Here is a 15351-nt window from a genome sequence, read left to right as displayed (position 1 = left end):
GCATTCCTTTCCACCAGTCACCAAGTACAGAAAAAATGACAGTATAGAGAGGAATTAAAAACTAATCAAGAAAACAGAGTAATATCGCTTAGCATAAGGGTGACTGAAATGCTCCAAAATAATCAGAATCACAAACCTACTTGCAGAGTTTTTAATTATTACCCAAATTAGGACAGATCTAAAATAGTGAGTTTAGAACCAATTTGCTACAAAAACCAAACCAACCAAACAAACAAAACCCAAAACAAAAAAAAATCCAAAACAAACAAAACCAAACCAACCAACCAAAAATAAAAACCACAAAAAACCAAACCAAAAATGAAAAATGAAAATTCATGGCTCCTCAGTACCAGAGACCACAGCTCACGTGTATTTCAACAAAGATACAATCATTTGCATGAAGAAGAGTGAAGCCAATGACCAAACACAACTGAATTCACAAGCTCATAGCAAACTGAACTGCATTGTCAACTGCAGTGATGTCAGTATCAGAAACCCAATCTGTGATAAAAATCCAGTCTTTTTACACAGCTAATTTAATAGAGTCATGTAGTAACTTAAATGCCTTGTAAATTTAAGGCATTTAAATTAGTTCCCTGCAGAATTCTGTTCTTTTGAAGTTGAGTCTACCTACTCTGGATGGCCAGTGCTCCTGTCCTGAGCTGGCTGCTGGAGCTGAGTGTGAAGGGCCGGGAGAAGAGGGGAGCTCCATCCAGCCTCCTCCACATGACCCTGGGCTCAGGGTAGCCCTGCACGTAGCACGGCAGTGTCACGTTGGAGCCCAGATCCGCGGATTCGTCACCCGGCTCCTGCGTGAAAACGGGGGGAGCTGGGGAGAGAGTACACACCCAAAGTGAGCATTGCAACACAGCCATCCCATTCTCTTACACCACTGATGACCTCAATTTATGTCCCACTGTGCACAGTTTTTCTTCTAACATTCCCAACTCTAGAAACACCTTAAGTATCAGCGTTGCTAAATTCCTTGTCTTCTGCAAAGAGCGCCACTTGTTCAGAAAGTGGATGTGCCTGACAGGAACATTTAACAGGATGTGATATGTCAGGCCACAGGCAGATGGAAAGAATTAGGAAAAGAGGAAAGGGAGGGCTAAATTACAATAACCTCACATAGTAACTCAAGTTTGTGTAACTAATTCTCTATTTGAGAATTTTTTTAGGTTGAGATTTGAACAGCTTCCTCCTCCTGTGCCTCTCTCTTCCTCCCCATAACTTTTACACTTTGCAAAAGAAGTAAGCCTGGGCTGGAAACAAATGGGCTTTAAGGTCCCTTCCAACCCAAACCATTTTGTGATTCCAAGCTGGAGTCCAAGTGGGACAAGGAAACTGCTTAGCCAACAGCACCAAAAGGTGCTCCCAGCACACACAGAGATTTGTTAGAAACGTTGGGGAGCCAAGGCACCACCCCCTGACCAGTACAGAAACTCTGCAACCTGAGTGTGCCCCATGCAGGTTTTAACTCTTACAGCCAACATCCAGAGTTATCTTGCCAGCAGCTCTCCCTGCCTCGTTGGTGGCCACGCATGTGTAGTCACCAGCATCCAGCTCTTGTGTTTCCTGGATCTTCAAAAGACCCCGGTGAGTATCAATAATGAGAAATGCTGATGCCCTCAACTCTAAGTCACCTAAGTCCAGATAGAAAAAGGCAATATAACTGTTTACATCAAGTATGATAAATACCTATATTTATCAAAATTATCCCAACAAAACAGTGTCCAAGTTTGAGTTAGTTCACAACATAGCTCTATGAATTCAGCAGATGAGAATTCTGACTCCCACTCAACTGAAAGGAAAAATTCCTTACTGCATTAAATGTATCCTTTTTTATTTATTGGTTCCACAGGGCAAACACAAACCCAAGTACCTCTGGACAGAGATCAGCATTAGGGCAGTGTGTCAGGCTGTATTTCTCCTTCCCTAATTAGAGGCTACATGAAAACAGGACAAAAAAGGCTAGAGAAAAATGTTTTGTGATTTCTGTAGCATAAAGGTGAACTTTTTCTGACAGAAGAACAAACTTTATTTACATAGGCAGGAGGCTCAGCTTGCTTTTACTATTATTATTAATTATGCTACAGTGTGTTAATTCACCATTTTTAAATAGTGAATGCACTAGAGGTCAATGCCATTTCTTCTAGATTTAGAAAATTTCACGGGTCTGTCACTGGTTGAATACAACATAAAGCTCTTGAGAGAAATGAAGTCACTTCCAGATCATTGTTCTAAATATTGCTGCTAAATAAACGACTCAATCACCAAGCAATGAGCACACCTTTAAACCATGTCACTTGGGGGGTTGGGATTCCAGTTGTTTTACACTCCATAACAGTCGTGTCTCCAAGACCAACCAGAATTTCACTCTGAACTACGGTCAATGTTGGGCCCTCTAAAAAGAAACAGGACAGAAAAAAATGAGCTCTTCGCCCAAAGCATAGATCACTTTTAAGATATAAACCATGAAAGACCCTAATTTTCTCTTGTTATATGGAAGAATGTTTGCGTTAAAAGTCAAACAGACTTAAAAGTGAAAGATAAATACTGGGAAACAAGGAAAAGTAAAGTCCGGTCCAGAGCACCTGAATCATATGCAGAATGGACAGGAAATAGAAGGACAAAATCAGAAAGGTTTCACCATGTAGGAAGTACAAACATGAAGAGTCATTCTCCTCCTCCAGCCAGATGTTGGTCATAAAACAGTTCAATACTCTCTATCAATATTTTAACATAGTATTTTGATATAGAAACACAATTTCTTTTCCAAAGACCCACTTTTACTGTGGTCTACACCACAGTAAGACCCAATTTTGGGGGTTTTTTTTAACCTAAAAAGGTTTTTTAACCTAAAAATCTTTTCAGAAAGAACATCAAGCTCCAGAGAGCATCTAACAATACTACTCAGGTTTGAACAGAAAACAAAAAGGACATCTGTGAGCTGTTCAACATCTCTTCTGAGGTTTTTGAAATTTCTACCAGTATGTTCTGCAGAGTTCTACTCATTTTAACAGCTCCTCTTCCCTGATGATAAATTAGTTTATTTTTTTAATTTCAGTATATTGTTTTTCTCACTTACCGATGTATGTGAGCGTGGATGTCTGTTTCTCTGTCCCAGCTGAGTTACTTGCCAAACAGCCATAAACTCCTGCATCTTTGGGAATTGCCTTTCTTATGATTAAGGTGCCTTCTGGGGTCATTCTGTACCTGGGAACACACAGGGGATCATCCAAAGTTATTAGAAAGAGCAATGGTTGTATCCACACTCCAAGCACGCATAGCAGCACAAGCAGATGGTTTATAAATAGGTGTTTCTGGGGGTTTTTTCCTCACGATAAACACTATTAGTACTATTTTATCTAGCACTACATTTTGTGAAAAGTACATAAATTAATCTTGTAAAAAATCCTGGAGAAGAAAGCTAAAGTGTTTCTCTGTTAGAGATGAGGTAATTGCACTTAAAGACTTATGAAAGTAAAGATTGAAGTACTGTTTACAAAACTCACAGACTCCTGTGGAAGTAGTAGAATATTTTAGCACTATTCAAACCTTATTTTTCACATATGACATTAAAATAAATGGAGACAACTCCAAGTCCCACCTGCTGGAGCCAGTGATAAACATATCATTGTGTGTCCATACAACTGTTGGCTTTGGGTGCCCCGTGGCAGAACACCTGATGGACACTTCAGAGCCTTCTCTAAAAGTCTGGTTCTCGGGTGAAATGACAAGCCTCGGGGGTTCTAACAAAAGAAATTAAAAACAGCAATTAAAAATGTCTTGCTAGAAAACAGAGCTTACAACAAGCACTTCATTCTCATTTTCAAATAGCTCCATGGTGAGAAAGCAACCCAATGAAGGTCAGAGCCCGCTTGTTTCCACTGGCACAGTCAACCAAATCTCAGCATAAACCACCTTTATAACAGGCATTAGGTCAGGATTCAGGTATTGGCCTACCTGAGATGGGGTTAAAAAAGCAGCAACAGAACCAATTTTGACAAATACTAGACAATGAGCAACCTGGAAAGTGTCCCTGCCCATGGCAGGGGGCAGAACAAAATGAGCTTTAAGGTCCCTTCCAACACACACCACTCTGTGATTCTATGAAATTTATTCAGACCGCTGGACACTAAAGCCCGCAAACCTTCAGGTAGGTCAATTGTCAGAATGCAACCTGAGGGATAAGAATGAAAGTCACACTCTGTGTGCAGACAGATGTGGTGCAGTGTTAACAATTGCAAAGGATGTTATGGATTTTAGGGGTGTTTTCACTAGAAAAGTAAATGGTGAACTCAACAGAATCCATTCATTTTTAACTCAGAAAGGCTATGGACTCCCCATCCCTGGAAGTGTCCAAGGCCAGGTTGGATGGGGCTTGGAGTAACCTGGGATAGTGGAAGGTGTTCCTGTCCATAGCAGGGGGTGGGACAGGATGGGCTTTAAGGTGTCTCCAGCATAAACCACTCCATGATTCCATAATCCTTAGACAGATTCCCTCAATTAAAAATGACCACCAAAGCAGTTCACTTTGGCAAGAGACACTTTTTATGGTACGTATGACTTTTGTCTTACAGTGACAAGAAGATCCACACTCACGGATAAAGTTGAGACGTGAAACAAGCTGCTACAAAATGAGCACTAGCAATCTTCATCTTTGGAACTTTGCCTTTTGCTCCCCACTCTCTGTATTGATACGAATTCCTCTGTGCCTACTCATTCCTGGAGAAACCACGGGACAAAAGCCTAAGCCCAGCTCTCCCATTCGTGAGAGTCCAAGAGACTGAACACATGGAACACAGAGGTACCTCACATCTCAGGCTGCTCTGCACAGCCCTTTTTTCTTGGCTCCGGTGGGAATTACCCCATCCCACTGGCCCAGGTGACACTGGACATGTTTCAGTGGCTGCTAACGAGCAGTGTAAGAGCCAGCACGCAGCACCTACTTATGTGTGGTGTAACCCATCCAGGACAAGGTGAGGGTCATGCTACACAGTGTCCAGGTGAACAGCATCAGCCTTTCCAGTTCAGGGTGTCATATATGGGAACACAACACCACCACACAGCCCTTTCTGGAAGAATTAATACCATGCTCTTTTCCTTATCATTGCTGGGAGGAAGATAACACTGTCCAAATCCTGTGTTGTAACACCATTTGATTAAAAAGCTGCTCAATAAAAACCACAGTGTTCTGGCCTGGAAAGAGAATCTCCCTGCAGAAGACTGTGCTGCTCCTAGGAGAGAGCCAAGGGAAATTCTCCCTTCTTGCAGGGCAGAGACAATGTGGGGTTCAGGCAGCAGGTTTCAAGCAAATGGCATTAAAACACAAATCTTGGAAAACAATCTTCTTCCCCATGAGCTCAGCACAGAGAGGAGGATTAGTGACTGATAGAAGGTGAAATAATGAGTTATTAAATGGTTTTTCAAATGTTCAAACACCAAATTAAGACCACAGAAAAGGACAGCAGGAAATCTTTTCCCCTCTTACAGGGAAAGGTGTATCAGAAGCAGCGCAAGTTTGTGAAATACAGGTTGGCAAGTCTGTGGGCATTTTCAGCTGAGCCACTCTGCTGCCCCAACATGTCTGTGCCTCTGCAGATCCAGCCTCACTTGCCGATAGGGACTAATTGCACCACATTGCAGCTGCAAGGTAGGGAATCACAAACACTGTGACTATGGAAGGATCTGTTCCGCAGTACATCTTGCTCAACAGGAGACCGAGGCTCCAATGGAAAATATTAGTCCTGAAATGCAGTTGTACCATCAGAATACAAGTCCCGAACTTAGCTGCACCACATTTTGTGTTAGAGCTTTGTGACTAATTCACAGCTGGTACTGTCTCATGCAAACTTACCTGCATGCCACTATTAAGCACATAAACCCTCTACTTTGCAAAGAAATACAATGTTTGGAGGACTCTTTGCTGCATTGTGGCACCTGGGGAGCTCAGGGGAGCAGAAAGGTGATTGCCAAGATGGGAGGCCTCTGTTTTCCGGCATTAACTAAACATGTGAGCTTATAAGGGGTTTCTGGACCAGTAACAGTGTACGCTACACTGCCAAGGAAGGAAGAAACTCAGTAATGAACTGCAGCCACTTCGCACACAGTTGCAAAATCATAAACACAAATACAGATAATGCCTTATCATTTAATTTCTTAAATCTATGCCCATTAATCTTCCCCAAGGTCATTAGTTATTCACTTCTAAATTTAATAAAAACTGCAGGGTCCTGAAAAGTCCCTGGCTCAGCTGTTTTTATTTCGTTTGAAATCCTGCCAAGAGATGCTGGGGGTATTCTGCATGCTCTGGTCACAGAAAGCTCTCCTCTCCTGTTGGGATTAGGAAACTGGCTCTGATGGCAACTACACATCATGCTTTGGCAACACACCACCGTCCATGCCAGTATTTTGTACAATATTATCAGGTGAGCAGAAGATGAAAGAAATTTTAATTTGTGTTATATTTGTAATAAAATCATTAGAAAAAAGTCAATATACACAGCTGTAATAATCAAGATATTGACTAAAATCAGTGAGGCCCCATTTGCCACCAATTAATCATCTTGTTTTCTCGCCCAAACACCAGGAACCAGGCAGGCACACAGAGGGGCTTTCTTGTATGTTAGGTTCATTTAATTTCCTTTGCCTTGTTCTCTGTATCTCAGAGGTGAAGATTCGTAGATGAAAGGAGAAGCACAAGCTCCTTACAGTGCCCATCTCATTCAAGGCTGCAGAATGAAACATGTTAAACAACACAGATTGTGTGTAAAGCTTCTCAAGAGACCCCACCTGCAGAGCTGCCTCCTGCTCTGGGCCTCCAACATCAGAAGGATGTGGAGCTGCTGGAGAGGGCCCAGATGAGGCCCCAGAGCTGCTCCCAGGGCTGGATCCCCTCTGCTCTGGAGCCAGGCAGGGAGAGCTGGGGATGTTCACCTGGACAAGAGAAGGGTCCAGGGAGACCTCACACCCCCTTCCAGAGCCTAAAGAGGCTCCCAGGAGAGCTGGAGTGGGACTTGGGACAAGGGCTTGGAGGGACAGGACAAGGGGCGTGGCTTCCCACTGCAAGAGGGCAGGGATGGATGGGATATTGGGAAGGAATTGTTCCCTGGGAGGGTGGGAAGGCCCTGGCACAGGTTGCCCAGAGAAGCTGTGGCTGCCCCTGGATCCCCAGAAGTGTCCAAAGCCAGGCTGGACAGGCTTGGAGCAACCTGGGATAGTGGAAGGTGTCCCTGCCCGTGGAATGAGATGGGCTTTATGGTCCATTCTAGGATTCGATGAATTAATACTCAATTCAATTTTATGCTTTTATTCACAAGCCAAATGAAAGAAGTGCAGAAGAAAAATTGCACAAACAGAAAAGCTGTGACAAAGGTTCCTGTTTAGACAGCAAGCTGAGACCAGAGCTGTACAGCATAAAGACAGATAAAAACATTCAAGAGGGATAAACAGAAAGAAGCCTTCAGCATCAATCAGCCAGTCACATTCATCTGTTCTTTTGGCATCAACTAAGTGAACCTAATTAAAAAGTAATATCATCTTCACACATGATTTTGCCTTATTCACTTGCCAGTTGCCTTACTTAGCTACCAAATTCCCAGTGATCCCCTTCCCAATCCCCTCTCAACCCCGCCAAGGCGCAGGGTGTGCTGTCCTGCAGCATCCCCTGTCCTGGTACGCTGCAGAGGGGCACCCACATGCTGCAAGTAAAGAAACAGAATCACAGAATCCCAGAATGGTTTGTGTTGGAAGGGACCTTAAAGATCGTTTACTCTACCCCTTGCCATGTGCAGGCACACCTTCCACTAGACCAGGTTGCTCCAAGCCTCAGATAGCTCCAAAGAACAGCCTAGAAAGAAGCACAAAAGACCCTGAACTGCTTGTCATTCTTTAGCATAGACACCTTGCATTTAATTAACTTTAAATCTGAAGTAGCAACGGAAGCAATAATATTCAGTTTTATTCCCTTCCCCATTTTCTCAGTGTTTAAAGACTGCAGAGCAGTATAATCAGTTCCTCTCTGTCCATTATCACAGCGTGCATCCACAGATCTAAGTGAACAATACTCACACCATCAGTTAGAGAGAGATCTGAAAGACCAGGATATTTATTTCTGTATTGTATCTTTTCAGAGAAAAGAGCAAAAAAAATTCAGAATTATGCCAAGGAGGTAATTCATCCACCTGGGCAGTCTCGTCCCTGGAATTCTTCCAGATATTAGTACATTGATGCTGAAAGCCCCACTGTTTCTGAAAACAGACCTGGTTTCTGCTCCTGCCTGGGAGGTACCTGAGTATCAGCACTGCTTTGTCGAGCCAAGTCACACATGCTGTCTCCTGGGCTATTTTTTTATTTTCAAGTGTATTCAAGTTCTGGGCACTGGGAAGTGCCCCCAGCAGTCCCTCAGGTGAATGCCCCCCCCCCCCCCAGGCAGCACAGGGACCCACTTTCCCCCACTGCACACCTAAGGCAGCTGTTCAGAGAGCAGGACAGCACTACTGTCACCCCTTGGCTTGGCCAAACAGCACTTGCACAACTCTTACTACAGCAATGACAAGTCTTCAATGCCCAAAGGCAAACAGACACTTGATTCCTCACGTGGCCAGGTGGAACACATAATAAATCTGCTTATTTCCTGCAGGTGTGGCTGGACACTGCATTGTTTAACAGTGCTCCCTGCGAGCAAGTGCTGAGAATGTCTTTCAGCTGTGACGGTGATACCAGACAGGCACTTGAACATTTTTAAATAATAAGGTGAAGGAAACCCACCACATCCATGGTGTGGACAAAACAGTAACTACAGCAGGTATGACTTTATTCCATCTATACATTCAGCTAAAGAGATACACCTGAGCAGGTTGCTGACTTCACTGCTTCTTAACCCAATAATGGAATTCATCACGTGGCCAGATTAGTAACTCAAAACATCTCTACTAATCCCAACCTAAACACAAGCCACAGCTGGAAAGTCTCCCCCCGTTACACAGCTGTGTTGTAGAGGGAAAAGAAAGTTGCAATAATCAAGATAATCCCTTCCTTGTCTGCTCTTACACCAGAACACATGAAAAACCACGAGTACCATAAAACCACATTTAGCATCACCCAAATTTCTGGGGTTTAATGGTGTAGTTGAAATTCGTGGAGGGGAAGGAAACAAAAAAAAGCCACCGCAAATTGATCTCCTCAGCATGCACACCGTTTCAATTAAAAAAAAAAAGCCCAAATTCCTACATTTCCCCCCCAAATCAATATTACTGATATATTTAAATGAAAACACCACAAACAAAACATCAAGCTACCACAATATGCCATATTAATTGAACCTAACAAATATGCAAATAGAAAACTCATATTCCACCTACAAGGCTGTAACAAAACCAGAAAGAAAAGGTTTCAATGTTCATGGAATTTCAGTCATCAGTGAGAAACATATCAAAAAATACATAGGATCACCAATGTTTCACACTCCTGGCCCATCTCCAGCCTCACACAGCTGCAATATACTCCTCTAGGCACCTGAAAAAGCAAGGAATCCCCTCATAAATTCATTTATGTTTCCATAAAAGACCAATCTGATGGGATGAACTTGAGCAACTCACACTACGTAGCCACTATTTCGCAACTCCAAATTGAGCACATACTTTGAGTTAGTCCTAGCACTCAATGAGCATCAATACTCCTTGGGATTTATCAAACAGTCTTGCAGGACCTTCCAGAGTGCTCTGGGCAGTACCCCTGCCCATAGAGAGGCCCAGGTTTCACACGGGGCCATGCCCCACCTGTGTCCCTGTCATGGGGAGCAGTGAGTGGCTGGGGACAGTGCGTTCTCCTGAGCACAGAGTACACAGCTGGGGCACAAAGTCAGCCCCACAAAGGTTCCAGGCTGTATTTGCACAGCTGCTGGCACAAGAGTCGCATGAATGTTCCCTTTCAGAAACAGCAGCATCAAACCCAACGCTTTCAAAACAAGGGTTTACTACAACCCACTTCAGCAGGGAAAGCAGATGCTGGGTTATTTTTAGAGCCACCAGCATTTGTTCTCTGCCTTAACTCCCCCCACCAAGAGAAAACGGGGATGAAAGCAGTGTTTATTCTCTTACGATCCAAAATTCAGAGATCTACATGGAGCTGGTCCAACAATAATAAAGGGCTTCAGGACAAATTTAACTTGACGTTCTGAATTACTTACAACTACACAAAGCACGGACTCATCTCCATCAATTAACAAGACTTCAAATTTCCCTCTTCAGCATGTTAATAATGACAAGCCCATAAAGCTTTAGCTCTTTCATCTGGCCACCCTTTACTCTTTGCTGTCAAATAAAAACTGTTTTTTGAAAACTACTCCAGGCCCTAACAAGCACTGCAAGTTGTACATGACAATCACACACTGAGTATTCCCAGAAATCTGATGGAAATCATTTTGTCTGGGTAAATTAAAATGATCACAAGTAACAGTGCTTGCAAACCCTTCAGATACCATTCAGCTCCTGCATGCAGCCATTGGGGAGGCTGGCAGTAGGTTACTTTTTCCAAACAAAAAGAGACAGGCACTACTGCAGAAAGCTGAAATCAGCTGCAGCTTAGTGTTTCCCACCTATTTATTCTGTTCTAAGCATCCTTCACAAGAAATAAAGAACACTCAAATCAGACTCTCAGCTAAGGCTGTCTGAACTGCCTAAGAGGGTTCTCTCAGACATGTTTGAAAGCTGTTAGCACTACCAGGACCAGCCAAAATGTAATTTCCAACTATTTTATATAATCACTCTACATATATAAGTGATTTGAAACTCAATATTCTGCTGTGGCAACAGTAAAACTTCTTTAGCTTTACTAGGTAAAAACCACCAGAAGCAATTTGGTCATTGTGTTAAAGCTCCCAGATGAGCTACAGACATTAGGGAAGAAAATCTAAATCCCGGGAAGAGATGAACAAGGGAGAGAGGCACTTCTCTTGATGCCCTTGACATGCTTGAATGAGTGTCTTGATGGAAAAATTCTGTACAATTCAAAACTAGGTTTTCCAAATGCATGGTGGTTGAGGTTTTTTCATTACTTCTTTCCTTTCAGCTTTGTTAAAAATTTAAGTTGGAGAAATCTAAGTTAATTAGAAATCAAGTTATAACTCTGCTGCAGCAACCTAAAGGTAATTCAAACAGATTTTGAAAAACCACTTCCTTCTGCTGTATTTTGTACTAGGTCCTAAACAACTGCTTCCACACCTATGTGTTCCACCTTGGTAACCAATACAGGCAAAACTACATCCCATTAATAAGCATTATAACTCCACTTTCAACCTCTGTTTTGGAGCACTTTAGGTCAAGCTTATTCCATTCAGTATCTCTTTTTCCCATAATTCTAAGTTTTTGATCAACTAACTAAAGTACTAGAATTAGAGCAGCAAAGTTGCTGAATTAATGAAGGTACCCCCTCTGCACAGAACATAACCCAGCAGCATCACGAGCAGAAATCTGTTGGAATCACCTACAAGTGACAGAATAATTTTCTTTCTACAGGGTTTTTGAGTTCTGTCTCTCCTCACCCATAGACAGGCAGCAAAGACCCAAGGTTCAAACCTACATACAATCAAGGCAAATAGGAAAAAAAAATCCTGCAGCACTTCAAAATTTTGAAAGTATTTGCTCCAATACCAATTACTGCATTTATACTTTTTTTTTTTTTCATTTGTTCCTGGTATGCAGCAACAGCCCAGACCTAGATTTGTTTGGTCTCATTCCTGCTGTCTTTTTTAGTCCTGACTGATTTTTCATGAAATCACACAACGGTTTTGGTTGGAACGGACACTAAAGCCCCTCTCGTTCCACCCCCTGCCATGGGCTGGGACACCTTCCACTGTCCCAGGTTGCTCCAAACCCCATCCAGGCTTGGACACTTTCAGGCATGGGCCTGTCCAAGGCCGTGGGCAGCCTGTTCCCAACACGAGCCGCGGGCACGGTGTCCGGTTGTTACCTTGCACGGTGAGGAAGACAGAAGCCGTGGCAGATCCGCCCTCGTTGGCGGCGGTGCAGATGTAGCTGCCCGCGTCCGACAGCCGGGCTGGCCTCACCTCCAGGGACAGGTTGGCCAGGAGCCGGAGCCGCAGCGGGTCCTGCAGGCGCGCGTCGTGCCCGTGCCGCTGCCAGGACAGGTTGTAGCGCCCCGTGCTCAGCACCAGGCAGCTCAGCACCGCCCCGGCCCCGGGCACCGCTGTCACGTTAGCGGGCACCTGCAGCACGGGCGGGGGCTCTGCGGCAGCCGAGAACAAAGGCGTCAGACACACATTTGGCAACCTTGCAGCATCTGTGCATTCCTGATAAACAACGTTAGGCACACTACAGAACAACAACATTGGCAATACTTTAATATTTAATTATTTATCTAATAGTTTAGGGGTTAAATATTAAATTTAATGAATTGAGTTATTTAATAATTCAGGTTTAATATTTGGTTTCATTTCCCTTTCTGAAGCCATAAACAGAACCCAGGGCAGCAGCCTCATTCTCTGATGCTGACCTACCTGCCAGGAGCTGATATCAAATGGACACACCTGGTCTAGATCCAAACTACCACATCCTGTAGGATGAAAAATCACACCCTGTATGAAAAGAGGCAGCTCTGTGTTCTTTGAGCACAGCCAACAAGGGATCAGTGTCACAGACCTCTGAGCCTGATCTCTGCCCCAGGTGTGACCCCACCTGGTGGCATCTGAGCTATGCACTGGATTTTGACAGGTTGTATATGGAAAAAAACATGTTCGTAGGAATTTCTTCTAGCAGCAACAATGGAACCAAGTTAACACCATTAGTGAGTTCTTTTCATGATGGATTCTGAAAGAAAATGTGGAAGGAGAAAGCATCTGTGCTCTTATTTAAGGACCTCATGAAATAGGATAAGAAAAGGGGAGGTAATAAACACAGTATGCAAACAGCCCTGGCAGACAGACAGCAGACACAATGCCAACAGCCACTCCTCCTCATGCTGACTGAAGGGCACCAAAAGTTACCAGCACCACTGCACAGAGGGGCTAACCTGGACTGTGCAGCTGGTAAGGACACAAACCTTGGTGGGGGTGAGGGGCAGCTGGCAAACTCATGAAGGAATATGCAGGGAAGTGAATCAGAGAGGAGACAAGAGAGGAATAGGCAGGAAGGGGCATAAAAGGGGCCTGTCCCCTGTAAAGCACCACCAGTCAAGTGCCTTGTCTGCCTCAGCCCCGGCCCGATCAGCAGAGTTTGTACTCCCTCATTAGTAAATCCCTTCTTTAAGTCTTTCTGGATAACCTCAGCCCCTGTCCCTTCTCTGTATCCCTGCAAATACTAAGTGCCAGCTACTGGGGGACTGGTGGGAGAGGACTGGGTGCCAGCTGCTGGAGTCAGACCAGGGGTTTGGGAACCCCAGGCCAGTAGCCCCAGCTGCTGGGGGGCCTGGGGTCCCAGCCCTGGAGCCCACAGCGACCTCGGGCACTCCTGCGCTACTGCACACCAGGTGTCCCTGGGTACATGGGATGAGCTCTGGCAGCCAGGCAGGAGGAACTCCTAGGCTGGAGCTGCTCCAGACAGCAGCTATGTACAACATCCTTCAATTCTCACTTCCACTCAAATCTCTGAGAATTTCATTATCTTTTCCTGTACATATTTTATGTTGTAACTCCCAGTATCTGTTGTTATCTGCTTTCCACCCGACCCATCTGTACACTTCTACCATGCTCCCAGAAGAAAGCAGATGCAATAATTTTCTACTGAAATTAAACTTTGAAACCACAGATGCTTAAAATAGCAGCAATCATCCTGCTCCTCCTTGGGATATTACAGATCAAGGAGGCAACATTTCAAGAAAGAAAATAAATTATGTATGACTTTATGCATTCCCATTAAAAATATCATACATATTCCATTTGGTTTTCCCCAGACTGGTTCTTGAACAAAGAAATTCCATAATACTTTGAGAAGGATGATTGGGCAGAAATGAGACAGCTGTAAGAGCAAGACCAAATCTTCATCAGCACACACTAAAACACAGCTATCCTAAGAAAAGCAAGGATAACAGTGAATAGAAAAATCTGTATTTATTAAGGGTTAAAGTTACTCCTAAGCTCAGAACCAGCCATAAATCCTCCTCCCCAAGGTCTCCTGGGAGGTCTCAGATGAGGTTCACAAGCTCCATGCTGGATCCCTGCACAGCACTGTGTGCTGGGTGTGCAGCTCTGCCTCCCTGCAAACACAGTCCCAACAGCAATCGCCCCCATTGCCAAATCCACGGACTTTAACCCATGCAGAGGAGTCAGGGAAAGCTACACTTGCTTACTGAATGGAGTTTCTCCCCTGTACTTTTAGGTTTGGGGTGTTTGGGAGAAACAACAAATATTCTAATGCTTTCCACAGGCTTATCACCAAATATGTTACCTAAACTCAGGAAAGACAGAGATGAGGCCAGTACAGGACCGGAATCCCCATCTTTTGACTGCCAGTCTAGTGGGACAACACAAGTTTTGGACTACCCCAGCCTCTGCCCATAGCAGTGTTCACACTCAGCCATCTCCCAGCACTTTACTGGCCCTTCAGTTAGGGTGCTGCACAAGCTAACGATCCATTTGACATTTTAAAGATTTAATAGGAATAAAACAAAGACAAACTCAAGTGTTTGCTTTCTGTGAAATCGGAAAATGTTGGCACAGCTCCAACATCTTTCACACAGCAGTTGCCAGAATGGATTATCTGTGATATACTGTCTGTCAGCTGGGTAAACCAAGAACACTTGAAAAGATTGTTTACTTTGCTTCAAGAAGAAATTTCAAGTAATTTTCTTGCAAATATTTGTACACAAGGACTTCAAAGCACCTCCCTCCCATTAATCCTCTGCAGGGCTCTGAACAGAACGAATTGTCATGTTTACACAGTGACTCAGTCCCAGGCCATCTCTCATGCTCTGTAAGTGAGAGGATATGGGAGTTTTCCCCCTTATTACTCTTGACTTTCAAGTGCTACCAACATCACAAGAAAAAGGTCAGGATTCTCTTTCAGGTGTCTCTTTGGTGAGGAGAATGGTTGCAACTTCCAGACTGAGAATCTTTATGCCCACAACTGCTTGCCCTCCAAGCCATGGTTTGGAACAAGCATCTGGGAATATCCTTTCTGCTTAAAAGATTTTTGTGGCCAAAATATAAATCAGTGCTCTAGAACCAGGACTTGGGTAAGCCCAGATGCTACTGTTCAGTTCTACTCACTACTTTGTGTGAATAAAAGGATGTTGCTCTCCTCAAATTCACCCCTTGGTCCAAGAGGGCTCTTTCTCTACAAACTTTGCCTTGCATAAAATCAATGATCTCACACTGGTTTCTTTGAATTTGGT

At 43.9% G+C, this 15351-nt stretch overlaps 1 protein-coding gene across 7 annotated transcripts in view; it reads right to left on the bottom strand.

Moving 5' to 3' along the window:
- Window positions 1–15351, bottom strand: part of HMCN1 (hemicentin 1) — a 179696-nt gene that overhangs the window by 102713 nt on the left and 61632 nt on the right. For all 7 annotated transcript variants that reach the window (XM_042033801.1, XM_042033800.1, XM_042033796.1 and 4 more), the window contains exons 11-16: window positions 11974–12249; window positions 3611–3752; window positions 3089–3216; window positions 2291–2404; window positions 1485–1643; window positions 635–829 (exon numbers count right to left, since the gene is read on the bottom strand). In XM_042033801.1, the coding sequence (XP_041889735.1) occupies window positions 635–829; window positions 1485–1643; window positions 2291–2404; window positions 3089–3216; window positions 3611–3752; window positions 11974–12249 (1014 nt within the window). The remainder of the gene's footprint in view (window positions 1–634; window positions 830–1484; window positions 1644–2290; window positions 2405–3088; window positions 3217–3610; window positions 3753–11973; window positions 12250–15351) is intronic.

Source organism: Corvus kubaryi, unplaced genomic scaffold (assembly GCF_017639235.1).
Source record: "Corvus kubaryi isolate FWS band 111438036 unplaced genomic scaffold, C.kubaryi_AGA036_p1.0 37361, whole genome shotgun sequence".
Lineage (NCBI taxonomy): Eukaryota > Metazoa > Chordata > Aves > Passeriformes > Corvidae > Corvus > Corvus kubaryi.
This window is presented reverse-complemented; position numbering and strand designations above follow the sequence as displayed.